Source organism: Sphaerodactylus townsendi, linkage group LG01, assembly GCF_021028975.2.
Source record: "Sphaerodactylus townsendi isolate TG3544 linkage group LG01, MPM_Stown_v2.3, whole genome shotgun sequence".
Lineage (NCBI taxonomy): Eukaryota > Metazoa > Chordata > Lepidosauria > Squamata > Sphaerodactylidae > Sphaerodactylus > Sphaerodactylus townsendi.
The window spans coordinates 34,321,436-34,346,092 of NC_059425.1; the positions used below are offsets into that span (position 1 = coordinate 34,321,436).

Consider the following 24,657-nt stretch of genomic DNA (forward strand, 5'->3'; position numbering starts at 1 on the left):
AGGAATCCTATTTGTACATATCAATCGGTTAAAAAAAAATGTGTTGATCATCAGTTACAACAACTGCCAACTGAAAGATGACCAGAAGAGGACTTTTAGATTTCAGACTTGCTGTTAGAGGCTGAAAAGCCTGCTGGAGTGTGATATTTCTGTCAATGAGGCCTTGTCATGTCAGGAGCGTGAGCAACTAGTGCATTTGCTCTTGGATTTTGAAGAGTTGTGTTCACCAATTGTCCAGGTTGGACTGATCTGGTAATCTATATAAACGCAAAATATCACTGACTGACTCACTGACTCATCAAAAGAACTCAAAAACCACAGAACCTACAAAGTTGAAATTTGGCACACCGGTTCACTATGTGGTTTAGGTGCTCACTAAGAAAGGATTTTTCAAAACATTCAGTTTTACTCAAGTTATTACACATTTACTGTTTTAACTGCTCATCTCTGGCCATCTGCGTGAACATTCTAAGGGCAAACCAGCCCCTCAGTCCACAGACATGCTGCACAAACATTCTAAGGGTGACTGTTCAACACCACCAGCTTCATGTCCATCACTAACTGCACTCTATCACCGCCTTCCACAATGCATGTGAACCTATTTGAAAACAAACCCATCAGTCCACAGACAGGTGTTACCGAGCTTTCACAGGTTGTGAACTTATTTCTAAGGAATCTCTACCAGCTGCTAAGAGTGTAACAGCACACAACTATTTTAAAGTAGCAATGGGGAAAATAACTTGGCTTGGCAATGCTAGAGGCAGGCTGGGTAGGGATCCTTTTACCAGAAAAAACTACCAGAAATGGCTTGAAACGTATCTGCAGAGAATTCACAAAAGACCAAATTGCAGTTTAAATATTTTTATATAAGTTTTGGTTGCAAACAATCACACAGTGAGATGTTAAGGCACATACACACAGTTCCTAAGTATATAGATAGGGAGGAAAAGATAGGTGGGAAGATAGAATAGGATTTGGGGAAGCAGGGTGTCATATGTTACCTAAGTTCAGCTGAAGAAGATCTTGGAGAAGGCAAGGATTCAAATGGCCAGCATCTGAATCCAGGCGAAGGACGAATTCATGTCTCACACCAACAAGACCAAGGGAGGTTCAAGTTAGCAATGAGCACTGGAGTTGGGGTGCACAGTACTTTTATACCCTTCTGCATGGGTAGGGGCAGGGACAGGTAAGTTTAAGTTTCATTTTCCTAAACTCTCTGGAATTTCCCATGCTGGTCTTGCTGGCTTGAGGTAATCAGAAGCTCATCTATTGTTCTAAGTACCCAGGACAATGGGGTCAATTGCTCTTAGATTAAATCAGGAAGCACAGAATGGCTTTATGCAGAGTAACTCTTTGGAGCCTCCACTCAGATTATTCAAATTTTGCTGAGGCTTGTGATTAGGCAGGGATTGATTGGTTTAGGGAGATTGTATCAATAGATTGAGGAAATGCAGGGAGAAAGCAATTGTTGCAGAGCCATTTTCTGAAAAGGTGTAGTGAAATGTAGCGTCAGATACCAAGGAGGTTTTCAGTGTCTATTGTGTTGGTGAGGTGTGGTAATCAAGAGATGTCCATAGTTAATGAGGCTTCCAGATTCACTGGAGTAACATTCATTGATTTAATCTTGCTAATCAGACCTTCTGCCTTTGGCCTGCTTTTAGATGGACAATCTGCTACCTACACATAGAAACTGGCATTTTGTAGCACACAGTGTAAGAAATAATATGAAATCCAATATTTCATAAGGCAGGGGATGAAGGCCATGGTAACACAGGCGGTGAGGAAATATGCTGCATGTCACCCCAACGTTCACAAACAGGCTGCAAAAAAGCATGCTTAATGTCACCCCGAAGTTAACAGACAGGCTGTGAAAAAGTACTCCTCCACCCACCCTCATGTTAACAACACCGCTACAGCCAAATACAATCAAAACAGATGACAAACCACACTATCACCTTGGACTACTAAACATTTGTCGGGTTTTGCATAGGGACATCAGATTGCTTACTGTGAAGAAAAGTTTATTGCTCTCGGCCTCCGATCACCCTGTGCTTGGTGTGGTGCTCTGAAGTGGCGGGATGAGTCCCCAGGAATGTGCTGCAGTGGCAGTACAGTCCAGCTCCCTGCCCTTCAGCCCTAACCTGAACCTCTTCACAGCCTTCTCACTCACCAGCATCCAATGGCAGAACACTTCCTTTCTGCATCCTGAAAATACAACGGCTGCTTCCACATGATGTCTTTTGGAGGCCACCAGGTGAAAGAGAGCAATAACACATTGCATTAGAAAAAGACAACTACAGGAAGCTGCTGCAAATTATGCTAAACCCATCAGTCCACAGACAGGCTGTGAGGAAATATGCTGCATGACCCCAAAGTGCACAAACAGGCTGTAAAGAAGTATGTTGAATGTCACCCCGAAATTCATAGAGAGCCTGTGATGAAGAATGCGTAGCGAAGCACAGGTGCCCTGCTAGTTCATTATATAGATACAGGGGATCATCCACCAGTTAAATCTAATCCATACCCAGTACATGGACCTATGAGAGAAATAATAAAAACTGAAATTGAAAAGATGCTACAATTGGATGTCATGCAGCCATGTACATCTGAGTGGTCCAGTAATATTGTTATTGCCCCCAAAAAGAAGCTAAATAAGGAAGATCCAATTCAATATTGGCTATGTGTAGATTTTAGAAAACAAGTTAAGTAAAGTTGACCAATATCCTTCACCTCATATAGAGGAAAATAGAAAGGTTAGCAGGGGCAAGATATGTTAACACTTCTGGGTTTTGGCAGCTGCCTCTTACAGACAGAGCTAAAGAGAGGACATCTTTTTCATGCTTCATGGGGCAATTTTGTGTCAATGTTCTTCTATTTGGTGTTAATTCAGCCAGCAAGGTCTTTCAGAGGCTGATGGAGAAAGTGTTGCATGGATTGTATTATGCCGTGGCCTATCAGGATGACATTGCCATAATTAGCTCAAACTGGCAACACTTGCAACATCTAAGAACTGTGTTAGGCAGGGTTCAAAGCGCAGGCTTAACTATTAAATCAGCTAAATGTAAAGTTGTCAACTCATCAATCACATATCTAGGCCATCAAATTAGGGGTGGGAGGATTTTTCCACATGCTGCTAAGGTAGATGCAATTGTGAACTGGCCCACACACATGACAAAAACAAAACAAAACAGGTTTTGAGCTTTCTAAGGCCGTTTCCGCACGAATGCGGAAACGGCCGGGTCGGCGTTTCCGACGCCGACCCGACGACGCTGGGACCGTCCACACGGACGGTCCTGGAAAGAGCCGGGCAGCCGGCGCCGCGGAGGGCCGGCGTCGTCGACATTCGGCATGTCCCTAGCTCAAGGCCGCCGTCGCGCTGGGCTCTGCGTGCCTGCTCAACAGCGCACAGGGCAGAGGCGTGTCTGGAAACCTGGCGACTTCGAACAAAGTAGATGCGAGGTGGGGGGCGTCACCGAGGAAACTGCTACCGCTCGGCAAAGCGACCAGTGGCGTTTCAAAAAAAGAGCTTCAGCTCTGGGAAAACACTGGCCAGCGGCGCTGAGGCGAAGGCGTATGCAGCTCGCCCACAATGCGAATGGCGACGAGCGGCGCTTTTGCCGCCTCCAGGCACTGTCCTCCGATCTTGAAACGGCCTAAGAGCTTTTGAGTTCTATAGAAGGTTTATTCAAGATTTTAGTAGTTTGGCATCGGTTTTGATTGACCTGTGCAAGAAAAATACACCTGCAAGAGTAGGTGGGTCAGTAGAGTGCCAAACAGCCTTCGAGCTGCTTAAGGAAAAGCTTACTAATGCTCCAATTTTGATTTGCTAAACCATTTAGAACTGATGCAAGCTGAACAGGCATAGGAGAGGCCTTATGCAAAGGGACTCTGACAGTTGTCTGTATCCAGTGGTATACTTGAGTCGCAAGCTACTTCCCAGGGATCAGAGGTATGACGTCATTGAGCAGGAGGCCCTGGGAGTGGTTTGGGGACTCAATAAATTGAAAACCTACTTGAGAGGGATGCACTTTTCTTTGGAAGTAGATCATAGCCCACTAACGTTCATTCATAAAATGAAAGAAACAAACTCAAGAATTTTAAGGTGAGCTTTGTCTTTGCAAGATTTGTCCTTTAATGCTTCAGGCATTATTACAGTCCTCATCACACAGTGCAGCTCTTTGTCCTAATAAGGAACTACACTTGTTGTGTACCAATATACAAAATTTAGCTACCTTCTGTGAAATGGCAAAAACACGATCTTCTAATAATATTCTTACAGAATTCGTATCTGAGTTATCTGTGAATGGATATACCTGACGAGTTAACAATGGTTGGATCAACAGCTTCCTTTCACCTTCATGTAACTTGCAATGCAGTAAGATATGTGACATTGAGTCTACTTCCCCTGAGCCGCACACACAGGTTCTCCTGTGCCTTGGAATATTTTGGAATAGTCCCATCAGATTAGCTGACGGGAAGGCATCGAAGCGAGCCCTAGAAAAAGCCCATCGGCTTCTTGCTGATGTTATATCAGATAGATAAGGTGCAGCTGAAATACCTATCCATGATTTTAGTGGTTTATATAGAACAGGTAGCCGGGGAAAATCTGTTTGCATCTCAATGTCAGTAAGACGTTGGTGGACCATACCCATTGCTCTGCTACTTCCAATCTCCAAAAGTTGCATTGGATCAAGACCACACTGTCTACGTTTTGATATAATCTTTTCTAGCCATCCAGGGTAGGGTGTTGCTGCCAATAATGAAGGCATTAATCCCCGAGGACAGGAAAGCACTTTAAGCCGGTGATGGTTAATTTCCAAGATGGTCCTAACTTTGGCCATCCTGCTTCTTGCCTTAATACCACATTGGCTGTGCATTTTGATTGTATTAAACAAGTATCTCAGAAAAAAATCGATAGAGGACTCTCTCCAATGGCACAAAATCTGGAAATCATTGCCAACGGAGCACCACTTAAGGTCAATTGGGCTAAGGCTTTGGCCTCAAATGATCCTAACTGCACTTGGGATGAACTGCTCCCTGTGAAAAAAAATCGTGCCTTTTGCCTGTGAACTTCTTTGAGCCGATTGAATAACTGATTGTACATGGGCAGTGGGTTTCCCATTGTATTGGTACACCACTCCTAAATATTTGAAACATTTTGTTTGCTCTATCTGTTGCCCTTTCAGCTGCCATTTAGATCTCTTGAGTTTAGTATTGAAGTGCACTATCTTAGTCTTGGTATAACTGATGTTTAACAGTTCTTCTGTGCACTTTTGGTCAAAAAATCCCCAGTGTTCTCTTCAGTCCCACCCTTGTAAGAGATAATACCACTGCATCATCTGCATACATAAGAATGGCTATTCTTTTATTGGGGGTAAGGGAAGGTGCGTGGGTATCTGCCCCTTGAAATGCAGTTATAAGTGTATTAACATAGATGTTAAATGAGGAGCTAGGAGACACCCTTGCCTCACCCCTTTCTGAGTAGGAATGGGTGCTGTTAATATACCATCATCATTAAACCTTATCTGCACAGTTGTATTTTAGGTGTAACTTGATAATTAGATGGAGGAGGCGCCTATCAATATTACGTTTTCATTAGTTTTGTCCATAGCCATTTCACGTGGTGACATTATCAAATCGCGACTCTAAGGTCAATGAAGGCTGCAAATAGAGATCCTTTTTTTTAATATTTATATATTTCTCTATCAAATAGTTAAGTATTAGGCACTGGTCCATTGTCGACCGCCTTTGCGAAGCTTTCTGCCTGTTCATCTGCCAATATATTTTCCCTATCCATCCATTCTAAAAAAGTTTTGTACTCAAGATATTTAGTATAAAACTTCATTGACGATAAGTAGGCTAATTGGTCTATAATGGTGGCGGTTCTGTGGACAAACCTTTTAAAATGGGGCAATAATTGCGGCATTCCAGTCTGATGGAATATGACCAGTGCTATTAATATGGGAAAAAAGTTTGGCCAATACCACTGCCCACCATTCTGCATTGGATTTCAGTAATTCTGGTGGCATGAAGTCATTTCTCAGGGCTTTTACCTGCTTGCAGCTTTGAGATCATAGTTTAACTTCCTCTGGTGTCACTGGGTGGCCACAAGGGTATCGGTTATGGCAAGATGTTGCCTTGTTGGGGCCTGTTGGTCTTTATAAAGATTAAAGAAATATCTCAGGCATCCCCTGCAATTGAATTGTAAATCTTGAGGTTATGGAAGTTTTATTCTTTGTGATTAGACTCCAGAAAGTTCTGGAATCATTTGTTTTAGTTGCTCTTATGAAAGCCTGCCATTTACCGTAGCTGTCCCTCCTTTTTTTGTCTCTTATTAAGGCTTTATATGCTCTTTTCCCTTCTAATACTTGTGATTGTTCAACTGCCACCTTGAAAGTTGTTAAATAGTTTTAGAAGGTTATCATTTGCTGAATTACAATCATGATAAGACCTATGTATGTTATGTGATTCTGGGTACAGGGTGTCTGCTATTCTTTGTAAGAAGGGGTTTAAGAGTTTGTACCAATTCCTCATAACAGCCCACCACGGTGCTATAGGCTTGTTCTAAGAACTTGTCTTTCATCAGTCTGCCAATATCTGAGTTAAACCACTCGGTAAATTGTTGTTCTAATTTGCTGTTCCATTTTATTCTCAGTTTATTTGACTCCACTGAGAGAGATTTAATGTAGTTTCCTAGTGGGTCTCAGCTGTCCAGTTCTGTCATTTTCAACACCAGGGGAAAGTGGTCACTTTCTATCCTAGGGACAATAGTAAAGTGTCTAATTCTATTTAGAATTTCCATAATGAGCCCATCATATAATCAATAGTAGACAATTTTGTTCCAGACCAAAGGAAGTAAATTGCCCTATGGCTAATCTCCTGGCTGGCTTCCATTCATGTTAACTAAGTTATATTTGTTTGCTGTCTGGTATAAGCACATTCCAGCATAATTTATTGCTGTATCCAGATTGTTTCTCTGGGTGTATCTGCATGGTTTCTCATTGTATTCTGTGTATGCCCCATATCTCTCTAACAACCGTTCGTCGTTTCTGTCCCATTTTGCGTTGAAATCACCTCTAATAACTATTTGGACTGTTGGGTAGTTCAATAGCAAAAAGCCTAGCATTTCATCTACCTTGGCCCACTTTTCCTCAACCTGTGCCTTAGATTGAGAAGGGGGGAGGTAGATGTCCACACAGAGAAAGCTAAATACCTTATTATATAATAACACCACAAGGGCCAATGGGCAGTGGCAGTCAGTTCTTTTAACTTGCACCTGTAGACTGGTTGAGATGAATATTCCCAACCCTCCTGATGGTCTGCCTCGCCGCGGCTTGGTGTTGCTTCAGATGTTATAGAACAAAAATTAGGAATGTCGAAGGTATCAGTCATCCATGTCTCCTGTAAAAACAAAATGTCAGATTGGTTGAGAAAACTGATAACATTAGCATCTTGGGCCTTGGTAGTCCACCCTGCAATATTCCATGATGTAATTGTAATTGATTGTCAATTTAGGTGGTCAATTTGCGTCCACACATTTCTCGGTTGTATCATTCCAGATGCAGCGTTTTCTGCATGTATTGTCACAGTCTGTTGTTGAAGCAGGGATAGGGCATCTTGAGGGGTTATTATCTGGGTGTTACTATCTAGTACTTGTGATGGCCTCCTGTAAGACGATGTGTGGAATGTTTAAGCTCTTTGAAGCTCCCTGTCCCCAAGTCTCGCACCCTTGTTATTTGGGTTAAGGTTCATTTGAATAAAAGTTATGGGATTTCAGGTCCACTTCATAATCAATTATTCTCCCACAGGCACTCCAGGTGAACTTGCTTCCTGCGATTCTTGCATTTAGCAAAGATTGTTCACCTTAGGTGACATCAACGGCATGAAAGGTTTTTGTTAGGGGCTTCTGCTTCCTGATTGGTATTGTCTCTCATAGAATCCTGTAATATGTCCTTCAGTGCCCCTAACCGGTTGGTGATTTCTTCCTGTTCTGTTCTTGGGAGGTCCTTGAAGGATTGTAATAGGTCAGTCTCTACTGAATTTTCCCAATAATCTGGGTTAGTTGATGTTGCATATAGCTTTCTCTCATCCAACTGAATCAAGGGTTTCCCCTTATCTGGATACGCTGGTTTAAACAGGGGAGCTATTGATGTGTTGTTGAACACCCTTGTGACAAATATTTCATAGATTTTCAGATCTTTCGTCTTTTTTAATAATTGCAATGGAATTTTATGTGTTTTAAATGTGAGTAGTATTTTCCAGTATTTTCCTCCGTAGGAAGCAACTCATAAGTGGCTAAGTCTACCCAATTTAATTTCAAATTCAGAATATAAGCCAGGTGTTTAATAATCTCTCTTCTATTTGACCATGAAGGCAATATACTTCTATATGGGTAGGCTATTAAACAGATTTTATTCTTTTGTAGGACAAGATTCTGTGCAGGTAAGCAGTTTGCACGGTTAGCTTGTTTGCTCTGTCCTTGTCCTTCAGTGGTTGAGAGTAAATGATTGCTAAATTGCGGGCAATACTTCTTAAACACTTCCAATTGCTTCAGCCCCTTGTAGACTAACTTTATTTTTGATGTAAGTAAGGTTAGTGCTGACTGCATATTTCTTACAGACTCAAATATTAGAGATATCGTTTTAGCTGTTAGTTCCACATAATTGTTTAAGAGCGGCTCGCCTGAATCCTTTGTTAGCTCAGACGCAGGTGCAGATGTCGGTGCAGGTTGCCTGTTTGTTAATTGCCACTTGTCCGTTGTTTTCTCTTCTAGTACTGCAAAACAATTTGAGGTTGGCACCTCATACAGTATCCTGCTTGTAGATGTGTCCCCTGCTATAAAATAGTCCAATATTTTCGTCTGTTTATTAGCTGGTGAGCAATCAGCTTCATTTTTCCCTTTACTGTTATCATCATTATCATCCGGTCTCCTTCTTTTAAAGCCTCCCATTATGGTGTTTTCCAAGCTAAGAATGTTTAATATAATTCTCTTTTCAGTCAGTTAGGGTGTATTTACATCCTTTATCTTTGTCCTTGAGTTACCGGCTAAGCTTATATTTTTTATATCCTCAGCAGCAGTGGCAGTATCAGCCCAGCACAATAACAGATAATACCACTAAGTTAGCCGGAGCAAAGAAAGAAACTCCTTCTCATAGTTTGGGTTCCACTAATTAATATGGGAATAAGAGGGGAAGTCCTCCTATGGATTAAAAACTGGTTGAGAAACAGGAAACAAAGAGTGGGTGTAAATGGGAAGTTCTCACAATGGAGAGATGTAGGGAGTGGTGTCCCACAAGGATCCGTATTGGGACCAGTGCTCTTTAACCTATTCATAAATGACCTGGAAGTAGGGGTGGGTAGCGTGGTGGCCAAGTTTGCAGATGATACCAAATTATGTAGGGTGGTGAGAACCACAAAGGATTGCTAAGAGGTTTCTCCAAAGCGGACCTTTTGATAAATTAGGTGAGTGGGCTCCAGAAATGGCAAAATGCAGTCTCAGTGTAGCAAAATGTAAAAGTGATGCACATAGGGGCCAAAAAAATCCAAACTTCACATACACGCTTACAGGGGTCAGTGCGCTATCAGTCACAGACCAGGAAAGCGGATTTAGGCTCTTTTAGTTCGATAGTTCCATGGGAATGTCAACTCAATGCGTATGGCAGTGCTGTAAAAAAAGGCAGAGCTCTATGCTGTGGGATCATTAGAAATTGAATTCGATAATAAGAGCTGCAAAAGATTGTCATGTACCCTTTATGATAAAGCGCAGTGGTCGCGACCGCGACTGGAGTACTTGTGTCCAGTTCTGGTGCGCGCGTGATCTCAAAAGGATATTGAGGAGGTAGAAAAGTGCGTAGAGAAGGGCAACAAAGGATGATTGAGGGACTGGAGCACCTTCCTATATGAGGAGAGGCTGCAGCGCTTTGGGGACTCTTTACGCATGTTGGTGGGTGCTGAATAAGCCGACTTCTGCATGCCCTGGACACCTGGGGGGTGCTGTATATCAATTCTTAACTGTGATGTTGCCTCTGTTTGCTCCCTCCTTTGTCTGGAGCCAGGAGATCGCCCACTAACTTCCTTTCTTTCCCATGCTAGCTTCACTTTCTGCTTCTAGTCTGAAGCCAGTAGCATGGTCAATGGCAACGCGTTTCTAAGCCCAGTGGGGCCTTTGCCACTGCAGCATCCACTCCCCACTACTACCACCTGCGTGATGGTAGCGTTAGTTGTGCCCACTCTGTTGTAGGGAAAGTAATCTCTTTAGACTAGGGTTCTTTCTATTTACTTTCTCTTGGAACAAAGTTGTGAACTGAAGATGACTTGAATAAAATGTAAGTTCTTAATTCTTTTTTACATTTTATGTCTCTGAGAGAAGTTTCTATAAACTGCAGTCACACACACACTACTGGGCATATCCATGACTCTAAACGAAATCTAACATTAGTTTGGAGAGGAGGCTGAGGGGGGGATATGATTGAAGTCTACAAAATTATGCATGGGGTAGAAAATGTTGACAGAGAGAAATTTTTCTCTCTTTCTCACAATACTAGAACCAGGGAGCATCCATTGAAAATGCTGGGGGGAAGAATTAGGACTAATAAAAGGAAACACTTCTTCACGCAACGTGTGATTGGTGTTTGGAATATGCTGCCACAGGAGGTGGTGATGGCCACTTAACCTGGATGGCTTTAAAAGGGGCTTCTGGACAGTATTCTATGGAGGAGAAGTCAGATTTTATGGCTACTCAATCTTGATCCTCCTTGATCTGGAGAGATTGCAAATGCCTCAACAGACCAGGTGATGCGTGGGAGCAACAGCCGCTATGAAGGCCAGCCATTGCTTTCACATCCTGCATGTGAGCGCTCCTACAAGGCACCTGGTGGGCATCACTGCGAGTAGCAGAGAGCTGGACTAGATGGACTTTGGTCTGATCCAGCTGGCTTGTTCTTATGTTCTTATGTTCTAATTAGCTGTATTTCTTAACATATGTTTCAGACTGTAATATCCCAGCTCTTGAGACACATAAGTAGATAAAGTGGGCAAAAACACAGAGGAGAAAGGAAAACACGCTGGCTTACACTCATCGCCGGAACGGGAATCCCAGATGAGGAGAGAATTTCGGCCCATCCTCTGCAATTGAACTGCCATGCCCACTCAAGTGAGTTTCTATTGGAGTTCTTGAGGAACACATGAGAAGAGAATGGAGCAAACCAACAGTTTAGGTATCACTACCCTCAGCTCTTTCAGGTATTAACCCTGGATTTGCTGTGGGTGATTTCTGCATTTTGTAACTTGCCCTGACCTGGATGGCCACCTGATCTAGTTAAATTTCAGAAGCTAAGCAAGGTTGGCCCTAATTAATAATTAGATGGAACACCACCAAGAAATACCAGGGTCACTATGCAGAGGAAGGCAATGGCAAAATTTCTCTGTAAGTATCTTGCCATGAAAACTCTATAGCAGGGGTCAGCAACCTTTAACACCCAAAGAGCCATTTGGACCCGTTTTTCATGGAAAAGAAAACACTTGGAGCCGCATATACTTTTTGACATCTAAAATGAAGATGACACTATATATTCTCATGCAGGGAGAAGTTCCCTTCTTGGGAACCCATTTTTACCCATCAAAGCAAAAAAGGGGGGACAGGGAAAAAACCTGTTGTTTTGTTCATGATTCAAATGAACAGCAGTAGAACCACACATCTCTCTTTTCTTGTGTTGAAAGACACTGACTATGCCCCCCCCCCCCCCCCCCCACAAAAGAACCCCTCCAAATTCCACTTGGATGGTGGTGGATTAAAATTGAGGGTGCCTTTTTAATGGGGTTGTTCGGCTTCCAGGAAACTGAACTTCTCCCCACCTCGAGGTTGTCTGCCGCCCAGTGGACTCAGCAACCATATTCCTCCTGAGCATGACTCCCTCCCTGGTCCCAAAAAGCCACAGAAGCTTCTGGGAATCTACTCCCCAAATGTGTCCTGGGAGTTGGCAAACCCGGCAGCACCACCATAGCTGAGGATGATCCCTTGGCCTCTCCTACCGTCCACACGATCTACAAGCTTCACTCCTCCACTGGCTTACTCTGAAGTAAACCTTCAAGATCCACGGCTGGAAGGTTTTCCCCATGCGCTCCCTGTCCTCCTTGGCAATGCAAGAAGCAAACAATTCCCACCCACTCCCGCCTCCCCATCAAACAGCCCTGACGAGTGCAACCTTGCAGGGCTGCAGGTAATAACTCCTTTAAAACCTGACATGCATTATTTCTCCCACCTTGGACTCTTGTGCCAGGGCTAAGCCATCCACCAGGGAAAGCCCCATAGAGCTCCGCGCTGGCAAGGTCTGCTGGGGTGTCTGTAACCTGAGGTGGCGCTGCTGGAGTCCCCCAAGTGGTCCTGCCCCCAAGAAGGACCCAGGGGAAGGGGAAATGAGGTCACCCAAAGCAGGGTCAACCCCTGCATTCAAGGGGGGTGGACTGAGGTTGGGATTGGCGCTTGAAAATTCAAGTGCGCTCTTGCAACTCCCTCTCCATTTCCTGCCCCTACCCTGCTCACCTGTTCAAGAGAGGGTTCACCGGCCCCGGTGCTCCACCCTGCGCCATCATCACCGTCATCAGCTAACCAGGCAGCTGGGACAGGGAAGTCAGAAGTGGCTTGGAATAGCCGTCTCGGGTTGTGCCTCTCTAGGAACGGGGACTCTTTCCCATTAACTCTTAGGGCGACTCTCTGAAGGAGAATGAGAGGATCCAAGCCACGCAGCGAACACTTTTCTGGGATGAAAAGAGCTGCATCGCGGCTCCAGAGCCATGAGGTTGCAGACCCTGCTCTACAGGGTCACCATAAGAAGTTGAGAAACATAACGACTTGGCTGACGCTACACCCACATAGCCTTGAGCTGGGTTGGATGACGGGCATGGCTACTACTGGGAAGAATTTGTCAGTTCCCGATCAGGTAATAAATCACCTGCTTGTTTCGAAGAATTTTAATTGATAACAGAAGGAACATAGGAAGACGGTTCTGGCAAACTGGAGCCTAGTGGGCAAAGAGCCACAGGTTTGATGCCCCCCCCCCCCAAGCATGCCTGGTGCAGCAGCATCTCCCCTGACCGTACTTGTAGCTAATTTCGGCCAGAAGCGCATTCTAGAGCAAACCTGGGGTTTTCGGCCCCATGTGCAGCTCTTCACCCTCCCCACCGTGACCAAGCAATGATTTTTTACACCAGGTCGATTTCAAAGTCACCATCACATTATAATGAACATGCTAAGCACTCACAAATCTGAACTTACAGCAATAGACCATGCCACACAGCAGAAATAATTTTTTAAAAAACATTTTCAAAATGCTTTCAAAATGTTTTATTACTTCTATGAAAACATTTTATGGTGTTCCCCCAATTGGAGGAAACAGCATCACTTTCAATGTTATTTAAACTGGGGACTCCAGATTCTCCCTTTAAGGTGGATTTAAAAGGAGAATCTGGGCTCCCTAGTTTAAACAAGTAATGCTGGAATCCACCCCCAAACAGCATCATTAGCTCCCATTGGAAACAATGGGTAATGGTGAACCTCTTTTGGGAGTTCATAGCTTTGGACCCCCTGGACCAAACTTCACAAAATCTGGGTGGTATCAGTAAGAGACACTACTGATGATACCTCCCAGAGTTTCCAGTGAGGTTGCAGTTCTGGGAATCCAAAGCTATCTAATTCCCAACAAAGATGTAGCCCTATCTCCTATTAGCTCCCATTGGAAACAATGGGGGATGGGGCACCCCCTTTGGGAGTCCATAACTTTGGACTCCCTGAACCAAACCTCACCAAACCTGGGTGATAGCATCAGGAGAGTCTCCCGAAACATCCCTGAAATTTTGGTGCTGCTAGCCTAAAAACTGCACCCTCTGCCGGCCAAAAACAGAAAACCCTCAAAAATACAACCACCCCCCCCCCCAAACGAACCTTGCATTTTTGCGCCTGCCACAAGGCACAGGCCCTACCCTCCTTCGCTCAGACAGCTCAGGCTGTTCAGATTCTTTGGGAGGATCTTTCTCTAGTCCTTGTTAATACATTCTATATTGTCCCTCTCCTGGTCCTTTCCCAGAAAGCTACCTTGTGTGAAATTTGGGATAACCTATCCATCCTATATTGAGGGAGCTTGAATCTAGCCATCCCTCCTCTGAGATTGTTCTTAATGGGGACTTTAATGCAAGAGTGAGGTTACCAAATTTAGCTTCCCTTCTTGAGCAGAAAGGAAGGCTTTGATGATGAACCCTACTCTACTCACTCTTACTTCCTGCCATGCTGTTGGACTCCAAGGATACTCACTCCAGCACAGCTTGCTGGTAGGAAACTCATTCACTTGGCCCATCAAAGCTACAACAAACTTTGGCTTAACGGCTTAAAGTTGCTACATGCCCACGCTCAAGATTATACCTTTGTTTCTCCTCATGGCTGCAAGTGTCATTTGACTATCTCCCTCATTTCCCCAGAGTTGAAGATCATCTTGTTTTATCCTTCCAGATTGGAGATCTTCTCTCTGCTGGGTGATCACCTTCCCTTAGACTTGTTTCTATCACATCAAGAAGCCAGACATGCAGCAGCTTCCTCACCACCGCAAAATGAACCGCCACTCCAGACTAGTTTGGACACCCAAACTGGCCTTATGCCACTCAAAGCTTTACTTCCATTTCCCCTAAAGCAACAATGCCTTTAAATCCTCTGTTCTCACTCGCAGATTCCCCCCCAGGAGACTATTACTACAGGTCTGCCAAAGATCTTCTTAAAACAAAATTGTCGGCTTCAGTCTTTCTCCATCGTCCCAGTGTGTGGGGAATCCCCAGCAAAACAGAAAGAGAACACCTTGGTTTTGCGGATAGGAGAGTGCATGGGAGCACAATAGTCAAATTCGCTCTTATATCAGAGACTTTAGGGCTTCAGGGAGACCAGGACCCTCCCTCACCCTACTTTAATAAATTGTAGTGAAACAACTTTTAGAGTCAGCTAATTAGGAAGAACCATATGGAACATGTCAACACTCAATGGGAACATCTCCCACTCTGCAGTAACTTCCAACAATTCGAAGCTACTCTGGGCTGTCACTGAATAATTTTGAACGGAAGCAAAGCCTCCTACCCCTACCTGTATTAATTCCCTGATATTTGGCATGACTATTTTAGCAAACTTTTTTTTTAATGATCGATGTTTTTAAGCAATGGATCTTTCTACCCATCCCTTTAAGGTGATTTTGCAAAGTGCTGGCCTCCTGTCCTCATCTCAAGAAGCAGTTGAGGCTGTTAGAGGTTACCTCAAAGGGAAGGAAAGCCCCTGGCCCTGATGCTGCCATAATTCCAGAGATTCTGAAAGTTTCTATACTTGATTTGGTGGGCCCCTTTATCCTGGCCACACTCTTTTTTAGCCAAGTAAACAGTTCAGGTATCCTGCCTAAGACTTGGCTGGTTCAAGTCGAACACTGTGTTTCCCATCCATAAAAGGAGAGTCACTCTCAGGAAGCCTGCCACAACTTTTCGCCCCATCAGCCTCCCTCTCAGTGATAGGAAAGATTTATGCGCAAATTGCTGCTGAAGAAACTTCAGCTGTGGCTTTCCCACTCTAGTGCAGTAGGGGAGGCTGAACAAATAGGCTTTGAAGCGTGAAATCTCCTCCTGGACCACGCGCTTGGTGCTATTACACCCTAGCCCAGTAAATATTCAATCAATGCAGATAACAAACTCTACGCTGCCTTTTATTCCGGGATTTAAAGAGGCTGCCCAACTTTGGACTCTGGCCTGCTGAGAGAACTTCTCTGGACAAAACTGGCTGCCCTCAACATTGATGCCAGACTCTTGTTCTGCCGGATTCAGGCAACTGCACACCAAATACCAGTTGCGGATCAAGTGTTCCCACAAAAGGCCCTTTTTGACATGACAGTAATTCCAATGAATTTCCAAAGGGGTCAAACAACGGGGCTGCTAAGTCACTGGCCCCTACTACCTCTTCAATCTTTTCTTAAGTGACCTCCCCTCTGCCCTTCCTCCAGCAGTGAACAGCCATTATACGCCCCCAAAAAAACTGGGAATTTTACATCCCATGTATCAAATTCTTGCTTTATGTCTGAGATGACGCTGTCCCTTCTCTCTCGATCCAGAGTTGGCCTCAGACGCTTAATGAAGCGCTGTGTGGATTACTGTGAATCCAACAGACTGACAATTAATTATGGAAAAAACCAAGGTATTGGTCTTCTCATAGGCACTTTAAGAAGCCTTCCTACATGGGCAAATGAAAAGCACCCAAATTGAACAAGGTTCAAAGTGCTACATAAAATAGCCCAACCTTGGCCTCTCGATTCTCCTCTTTAACCTTTCATGGGCAACCCAGAGGAAGGCCGCTCTCCTAGCTACATCTAATAGTATGTCAGCACTATTACATTTCTTTTATAGCAGTGGCCATTCCTTTATCCCTCCTGCCCTCAAATTTTTCAATGCCAAAGTCGCCTCGAGATTGCTTTACGGAGTCCCAATTTGGATTCAAGCTATTAACCACTCCTTGAATTCTCTTCAATCCAAATTTTTTCACAAAATAACTGGACTCCCAAATTGTGTGCCCTATGCAGCCCTTTGTCTGGAGTTAGGTCAAAACTCCTCGGAATCAGCCGCTTGGCTGAGGACTTTTAGATTCTGGCTGCGAATTCATTTTCTCTCGGACTGTAATTCCCTGGTTCACCGTCTGCTCTCTGACACCCATTCCAACCCCTGGTTTTCCATAATTGAAGAAAAAATTGCCTCTATCGGACTGTCAGTGGATTCACTTTGCCCTTTGTCCTATTCAAAAGCTTATAGGAAATTAAAAGGTCAACTATTGGATAGAGAGTTCTCTACCCTAATCACTGCAGCCAAGAAAACGTGCTCTCCCCTGTATTTTTCTCTCCCATTTGAAGGGGGCCACTTGGCACACTACCTGTATTGCTTAATAAACCCTGTTCAAAGGAGAGCCATAATGCTCGCCAGGTTTAATGTTATGCCTTCTGCCTTGTTATATGGCAGATTTAATAAGCAAGAAAAGGCTAAAAGATTGTGCCCATGTAACGATGGCTCAGTTGAATCTCTGGCCCACCAATTACTTCACTGTCTCAGATTCAAGGAAATCAGATCCAAGTATGTGAATCTCACTCCCTTACATTTACCCGATCTCCCCGATTTATTTAGATTACACTACTTGTTGGACAACCCTGATCCTTCTCTCTGTATGATAGTGGCAGACTTTCTCTTGGAAATTACTAAATGCCAGTAGATTTCCTTTGTCCTAACATGTATATCCTGTATTGTATATGCTTTTTAATCTGTTTTTATTATTGTTGTACTGCTGTTTATGCCAATAAAGGCTTGCTTCTTCTGCCTGCCACAAGGGAGCACCCTGAGCAACTGCCCATTTTGCCCAATGGGCATTACGCCACTGCAGTCAGAAAAGTCCAGCCTGGAGGCCCATCCCAGCCACAGACCTTCAGGGCCAGAGCAAGTAGATAAAGCTGCACCTTCCAAAAACGAAAGCAATCCTCAGTACTTCTCCCCTCCCAACAGTGGCATCCTGAAAGAATTCTATCTCATATCTCACCCATGTGGTTCCTCCCTTCTAACATTGTCACATCATGAAAAAAGGGCATCAAGGCTGCTGTGGCACTAATGAAAGGAGCCTCTGTTATGGTGTAATCAAGCAGGCTCATATTTCACACGAATTCCTTTTTCCCTTGCCACATTCCCAATACCTTTTGGAATTGCAAATTGCTTCATCCTTTCTGGGACATGCATGCTTGATTTAATTTAATAACTTTAATGTCATTGTGCACACACACTATGCCTTGTGTCCACACAATGAAAATACAAAACAGCAAAAATACAAAACATCCCCCGATGAACATCTCTGCAATCTGCACTAGGCATTGGGGGGCTGCAATCTGCACACCCCCAACTTACAGCCATCCCTACACAACCATCTCTACGCAACCACCACCACGTCAACACATCACCATGGAGTTAATCATAGCCACAGCTCTAGGATAAAAACTGTCCCTGAGTCTAGTTGTCCTGGTCTTCATGATCCTGTATCTTCTGCCAGATGGTAATAGTTAAAAAAAAAAAAAGCAGGGTGAGACAGGTCCTTCAGGATATACCGAACTTTTTTTTAAGTAGCGGGAGTTATAAAGTTCTTCTAAAGAGGGGAGATCAGAAATGCACTGTTTGTTTTGCTTCCTACAGTTTTCCTAATTCCACAAAACCTTGTGATTTTAACTGTGATTCTAAACCTCAGTCCTTGGTTGTCATTTCTAGATGTAAAATGACTGAACTCTGATAGCAAGAAGGGTACTTCTCTCCTTCTGACCCCTAGACAGTGGTGGGATTCAGCAGGTTCGCACCATGAAAGTTTTGAGACTGTGCCTTCAGAAATGTGCCCCCCAGCCTGTAACCCCCATTGACAGCAATGCAGAAAACTCAATCCAGAACAAAGATTCTTGGGCAAATTTCTGGGATGTTCCTGCAGGGGGTGCATTTTTGGACATATCAGCACCAAAATTTCAGGATATCAACTGGAGACTATCCTGATGGGAACCCCCCCCCCTCAGTTTGGTGCAGTTTGGTTCAGGGGGTCCAAAGTTATGGACCCTTAAAAGGGTAGCCCCCATCTCCTTAGCAAAGAATGGGGGATGGGGCACCCCCTTTGAGGGTCCATAACTTTGGACACCCTAAACCAAACTGCACCAAACTTGGGGGATCCCATCAGGATGGTTTCCAGATGATACCCTGAAATTTTGGTGCTGATATGTTGAAAATGCACCCCCTGCAGGCACCAATGTCCTGTTGCCAAAAAAATTTGGTCATGGTGGAGTGGCAACCCATGGGGGGGGGGCATCCAACTCAGGTTTTGCCCAGGGCTACGGTTTGCCTCGTTACACCCCTGTGTTCCATAAACAGGAACAACTGTATCAAGAATAAATTCTGGAGAAGGAGAAGTCTGATTTTTCTGCATATTCCTGCACGGCTTTATTTTAAACTCACAACTACCATCTCTGTGGTTGGATCAGAGCAGATTCCACTGAAATCAGCATCTGTTTTCAAAGCCTGCCTTGGATTGCATGAAGCATTTGTAAGAGGCAATGACCTTGGGCATGGGCAAAGGTGCCTTTCAGCATGAAGGACAGGGTCAGCATAAAAGGGTTGGCGTGGCCAGATCTATTGCATGATGGCACCACATCTATGGAACACCCCCCTCTACCCTGTGCCAGAAGTATTAAACATCCAGTGCTTAGCCAACCCTCTGATATTTTGCCAGGAGTTAGCAAATATAGTACTCTAGTTGGTGGTGGTTAGGTCTGAGTCTACCATTCTGAGTTAGTTAGGTCTGAGTCTGCCTAGTGTCACATAAAATAGACAATGAAAGGGGAGCTGGTTCCCCTACAGAATCACTGTGGATATCAATACCAGGTGTGAAGGACAGTTTAATATTAGGAATATATTATCGTCCCCCTGACCAAAGTGCACATGAGGATTCTGAGATGGAAAAAGAAATTAGAAAGGCCAACAAAAACAAAAATGTAGTGGTAATGGGTGATTTTAACTATCCCCATATAAACTGGAAAAATGCATGTTCAGGTCATAGTAAGGAGAGAGCATTCCTGGATATGCTAAATGACTGTGGCTTAGAGCAGATGGTTGTGGAACCAACCAGGGGAGAGGTGATCCTAGATCTAATTCTATGTGGGACCCAGGACCTGGTGCAGGAAGTCAGTGTTGTTGAGCCGATAGGGAACAGCGACCACAATGCTGTTAGATTCAGTATCTCTGCACGTGAACAAGTGACAACTACTAATGTAGTTACATTTGCCTTTAGAAAGGGAAATTTCTCAAAGATGAGGGGGATAGTGTGCAGGAAGCTGAAAGGGAAAATCAAGAGAGTCAAAACTGTCCAGGATGCTTGGAGGTTATTTAAAAACACAGTAATAAAAGCTCAGCTGGAATGTGTTCCACAGGTTAGGAAAGGCAGCACCCAGTCCAAAAGGAAGCCACCATGGTTAACAAGAGAGGTTGAGGAAATTATCAGAAAAAGAAAATGTCTTTTAGAAAATGGAAGTCCAGTTTGACTGATGAAGAATATGAGAGGGAACACAAATGGTGGCAAAAGAGAAGCAAGTTAGCTGTAAGGGAGGCAAAAAAGGATTATGAGGAATGCATGGCTGCGAACATCAAGACCAGCAACAAACAGTTCTTCAAGTATATCAAAAGCAGGAAGCCAGCAAGGGAAGCAGTAGGCCCGTTAGATGACAAAGGAACAAAGGGTGTGCTAAAAGATGACAGGGAGATTGCAGAGAAGCTGAATGAATTCTTTGCATCTGTCTTCACCCAAGAGGAGGTGAGGAAAATTCCTGCACCTGAACCAAGCTTCTTAGGAGGTGATTCGAAGGAACTAGCGAAGATAGCGGTAGACAAGGAATAAGTTCTGGCAGCCATTGATAAACTAAATGCTACCAAATCCCCTGGCCCAGATTGCATTCACCCAACAGTTCTTAAAGAGCTCAAGCATGAAATTGCTGATCTTCTCACTTTAATATGCAACTTATCCCTGGAATCAGGCTCCATCCCTGAAGACTGGAAGATGGCCAATGTCATACCAATTTTTAAGAAAGGATCTAGGGGGGACCCGGGAAATTACAGGCCAATCAGTTTGACATCTGTTCCTGGTAAATTAGTAGAATCTATCATTAAAGATAAAATTATAAAACATGTAGAAAAGCAAGACCTGCTGAGGAAGAGTCAGCATGGCTTTTGCAGAGGCAAATCCTGTCTTACAAACTTACTAGAATTCTTTGAGGGTGTAAACAGCCATGTGGATAAGGGGAAACCAGTGGACATTGTCTACTTGGATTTCCAAAAGACTTTTGACAAAGATTGTTGAGAAAACTCAGCAATCAGGGAATTAGAGGGGAAGTCCTCCTATGGATTAAAAACTGGTTGAGAAACAGGAAGCAAAGAGTGGGTGTAAATGGGAAATTCTCACAATGGAGAGATGTAGGTAGTGGTGTCCCCCAAGGATCAGTTTTGGGACCAGTGCTCTTTAACCTATTCATAAATGAGGCCATTGCTTTCACATCCTGCATGTGAGCTCCCAAAGGCACCTGGTGGGCCACTGCGAGTAGCAGAGAGCTGGACTAGATGGACTCTGGTCTGATCCAGCTGGCTTGTTCTTATGTTCTTATTCCTTGCAGGTTACAGCTTTTATTTCTGCTGCATTACCTTGTTATGATTTTTGAACTATTTTATGCCTGCCTATGCTATCAATACGTCAGTGTATCTGTTCCGCCTTGCAAACTGCTGTGTTAGTTATGCAATTTATTTTATTTATTTATAGTCCACCTTTATCACTTTATGCTACTTTTATAGTTTTGTGTTTTTAATTGGCTTTATCATATATCATTTTTGTAGGAGGCACTTCTGACTTTTTTTGGCAGAGTGTGCAGTATAAATAAATAAACTGAACAAACACATATTCTGGCTAACAGATCCATCTTTCACAAATGTATCTGATTCTTTGTGGAGAGAAGATGGTTTCTAATCTGCTGAATTAGATTTGTTTCCCCACACCTACATTCCTGCTGGGAGACATGTTCTTTGGAACACTCTCAGCCTTACCTACCTTACAAGGTACCTTTTGTGGGGAGAGGAAGCAAAAGGAGTTTGTAAGCCCCAGAAAGGTATAAATCCAAATTCTTTTTCTTTTTGAAAGCAACCTTGGTGGCATCCTATACCACTGAATTCTATATACTGTCTATAAACTATCGTGTGAAATTTAAATGAACTCCTAGCCAACCAAATGAATTAAATAGCCAAGGCGTAACCTACTTCAGACTAATTAACAACATATCACAATAAACTGGGGCAGTGGCTTTCTATCATTTGTTAGGAAAGATAGATCAGATCCACGAGCAGTGGGTTTGCGCATGTGATCAGCAATCGAGCGCGTTAGGCTTCCTCCACCAAGTCCAATAAATCCTTCGCTTCAAAAGGTTCGGCTCCTTTAAGAAAGCCGGCGACTTTGTCGCCCTCTCTCCTTTGATGCCGTTTATTTGCACCGACAAGCCAATAAGGCAGAGCGAACGGCCGTCACACCAGCCCAGGAGCAGCCTCATTGGTTGCCGCCTTCCTGGTGCGAGCACCGTGCGGCGGCTAAACCGCCTATCAACTGACCGAGCCGGGCACTTGGTGGTCCGATTGGCTGCCGTTGCAGCAGTGCGTTGTGAAGGAGGAGAATCGAGCGCGGGGCGGGGGGGGGGGGGGGGGGGGGGTCTTGGGGTCCATCATCTCAGGGGACGGGCGGGAGGTGAACCAGTCAAAGGGGGTATATCAGGAAGGGGGTGTGGATTGCTGCGCATTTCCAAGGGGAGCAGAAGTCAGAACACGGGAGAAGCGGTAGGCAAAGCGGGAAATCTGGGAGAGAAAAGACTGGAGAAAGGCTAGAGGATACGGGCAAGGGGTAGGTCTGCCTGTGAACGTGTGAATCTAATACCCAGGTGAGACCGGATGTCAATGGAGCTGCTGAAGCAATGGCTGGGCCATCCGGTGGAGCTCTACAACCTTGTGAAGTTTAAGATAGGAGGCTATAAGGCCGTGATGCCCACGATGGACCAGGTGAGTGATGCATCTCCTTGAAATGAAACGGGGGTGGGGTGGGCAGCTGCTGGATGAAGAGTCGGATTTTCCCTCCAGCTTCTTTTGTCCCCTTCTGTTCCTACCAATGAAAGCTGGCAGGAATGAAGAAAAGAGAAGAGATTTCTTTTGCATGCGATTTCAAAGGCAAGAGGGGCTCCCAACTTTGGATTTGTCTACCTGAGCCACATAATACTGTATTAAAGGAAATTTGAGCAACAGGTTGTGAAAGGCTCTGAAGTGTTCTAGAACTCAGGCTGGAAGGTGACAAATCCAGAAGAGGGAGAACATATTGATTGGGCCAGGTCTGTTTCAGGGTGGCCACCCATGAGAGTATTTGTCTTTGGATCTTGCTCCAAACTAATACTGCTCTTGAAATAATACTGTCAAGCTAGTTACACATTCTTGCCCTGGCCTTCTGTAAGGCAGCATTTGAGGCGCTTTCCTCTTCCATTGATTTATCCTAACAATGACCCTGTAAGGTAGGTCAGGCTAAAAGAGAAGAGAACCTGGCCTAACGCCACTGAGGAAGGTTTGTGCCTTAGTGAGGATATGAACCCAGGTCCCCATTTTGGTAATCTGTTATGCTTTCCTCATGCTGAAAGCTGCCAAATCACAATTGTGATATGTAGGAGTTGGGAGGCAAGAAACGCAACCAGGTAATGTTGCATGGGATGGAATAAAAAGTGAAGAGTTGGTGGGCGGCTCTAATGCAACCACATCTCGTGTCTTTGATGTATGTGGCTTGAGGCACAGAAAAAGTTTCTTCACCACTTATTTATCTCAGTGATTTTCCTGCACATCTGGGAATAAGGGGGCAGGGCTTCCAGTTTACAATGAAAAATGTCTAGGCAAGATGAAGCCCCCCCCCTTTTTTAATTTTCTTAGTAAGGTACATTCCTTGGTAAGGTACATCGAGGAAGACACCGTTGACAGATAGAGTCTCTTTTATTATCCCTCCCAGCCTTTTTTATCTTCATCAAATCTTGTGAAGTAGATTAGGTAACATGCCCAAGATTCCAGTTAGGGCTGAATTAGAATCTGGAGCTTTTACATAATTTGTGAGAAACATCTTCCGTCTACCGCCAAAAGTCAGAAACTCCCTGAAATTATAGAACTTGCAACCAAAAAAATAAAATAAAATTGCATTTGGTGTATAATTAATTAAATAAGAACTTGGCAATGTACCATGGTAGCCAAACTAGTGGCAAAATAAAAGCCAGAACCTTAAAACCAAAAGCAGAGTATTGACACCCTTTTTTACTCCCATGAACTGGAAAGCAGATTAAAAAATACCAACAGCTTTTATACCTGCTTGTTCCACATTCAGAGATAGGAAACCTCTGAATGCCAATGTTAGGGGGCAACATTTGCTGAATGCCTTGACCCTATTTGCTGGCCCTTCGAGACATCTGGTGGCCACTGTGAATCAGATGATGAACTAGATCAGGGGTCTGCAAACTGTGGCTCTCCAGATGTTCGTGGACTACAATTCCCATCAGCCACTGCCAGCATGGCCACTTGGTTGATGGGAAATGTAGTCCATGAACATCTGGAGAGCCACAGTTTGCAGACCTCTGAACTAGATGGATCACTGGTTTGGTCCAGCAGACCATTCTTCACATTCTTATACTCTTTAAATACTTAAGTAGAGTAGGAACCTCAGAGGGATCAATTTGAAAGATACACCTGCTGAATTTAGGGTGAGTTATAACAATGTGGCTGTCACTGCCTTCCATCCACATTTTGCAGCAACACAGTGCTCTCTACAAATATTTTCAGTAACTAAATTATCCTGTGGGTAGTAAGATGGTCCAGTCACAAAGAAAAGAGTACATTAATAACGATTTATTTATTTATTAGGTTTATAAACCGCCCTCCCCCTTGGGGCTCAGGGCGGTGAACAACAATGTTAAAACATACTTTAAAACACAGTGTAAAAACTTCAGTATACTCAATAAAACCAGAACTATATAAATACAGATGGTG

General features: G+C 44.0%; 1 protein-coding gene across 2 annotated transcripts in view; it reads left to right on the forward strand.

The window, feature by feature from the left end:
* Positions 1 to 22,334: 22,334 nt before the first annotated feature.
* Positions 22,335 to 24,657, forward strand: part of LOC125444834 (squalene synthase-like) — a 54,083-nt gene continuing 51,760 nt past the window's right edge. The window contains exons 1-2 of one of the 2 annotated variants that reach the window (XM_048517609.1): positions 22,335 to 22,431; positions 22,533 to 22,650. In XM_048517609.1, coding sequence (XP_048373566.1) covers positions 22,543 to 22,650 — 108 coding nt within the window. In that variant the 5' untranslated portion in view covers positions 22,335 to 22,431; positions 22,533 to 22,542. Of the gene's footprint in view, positions 22,651 to 24,657 lie in introns of both variants that reach the window. The other variant, XM_048517602.1, reaches the window with a different exon arrangement.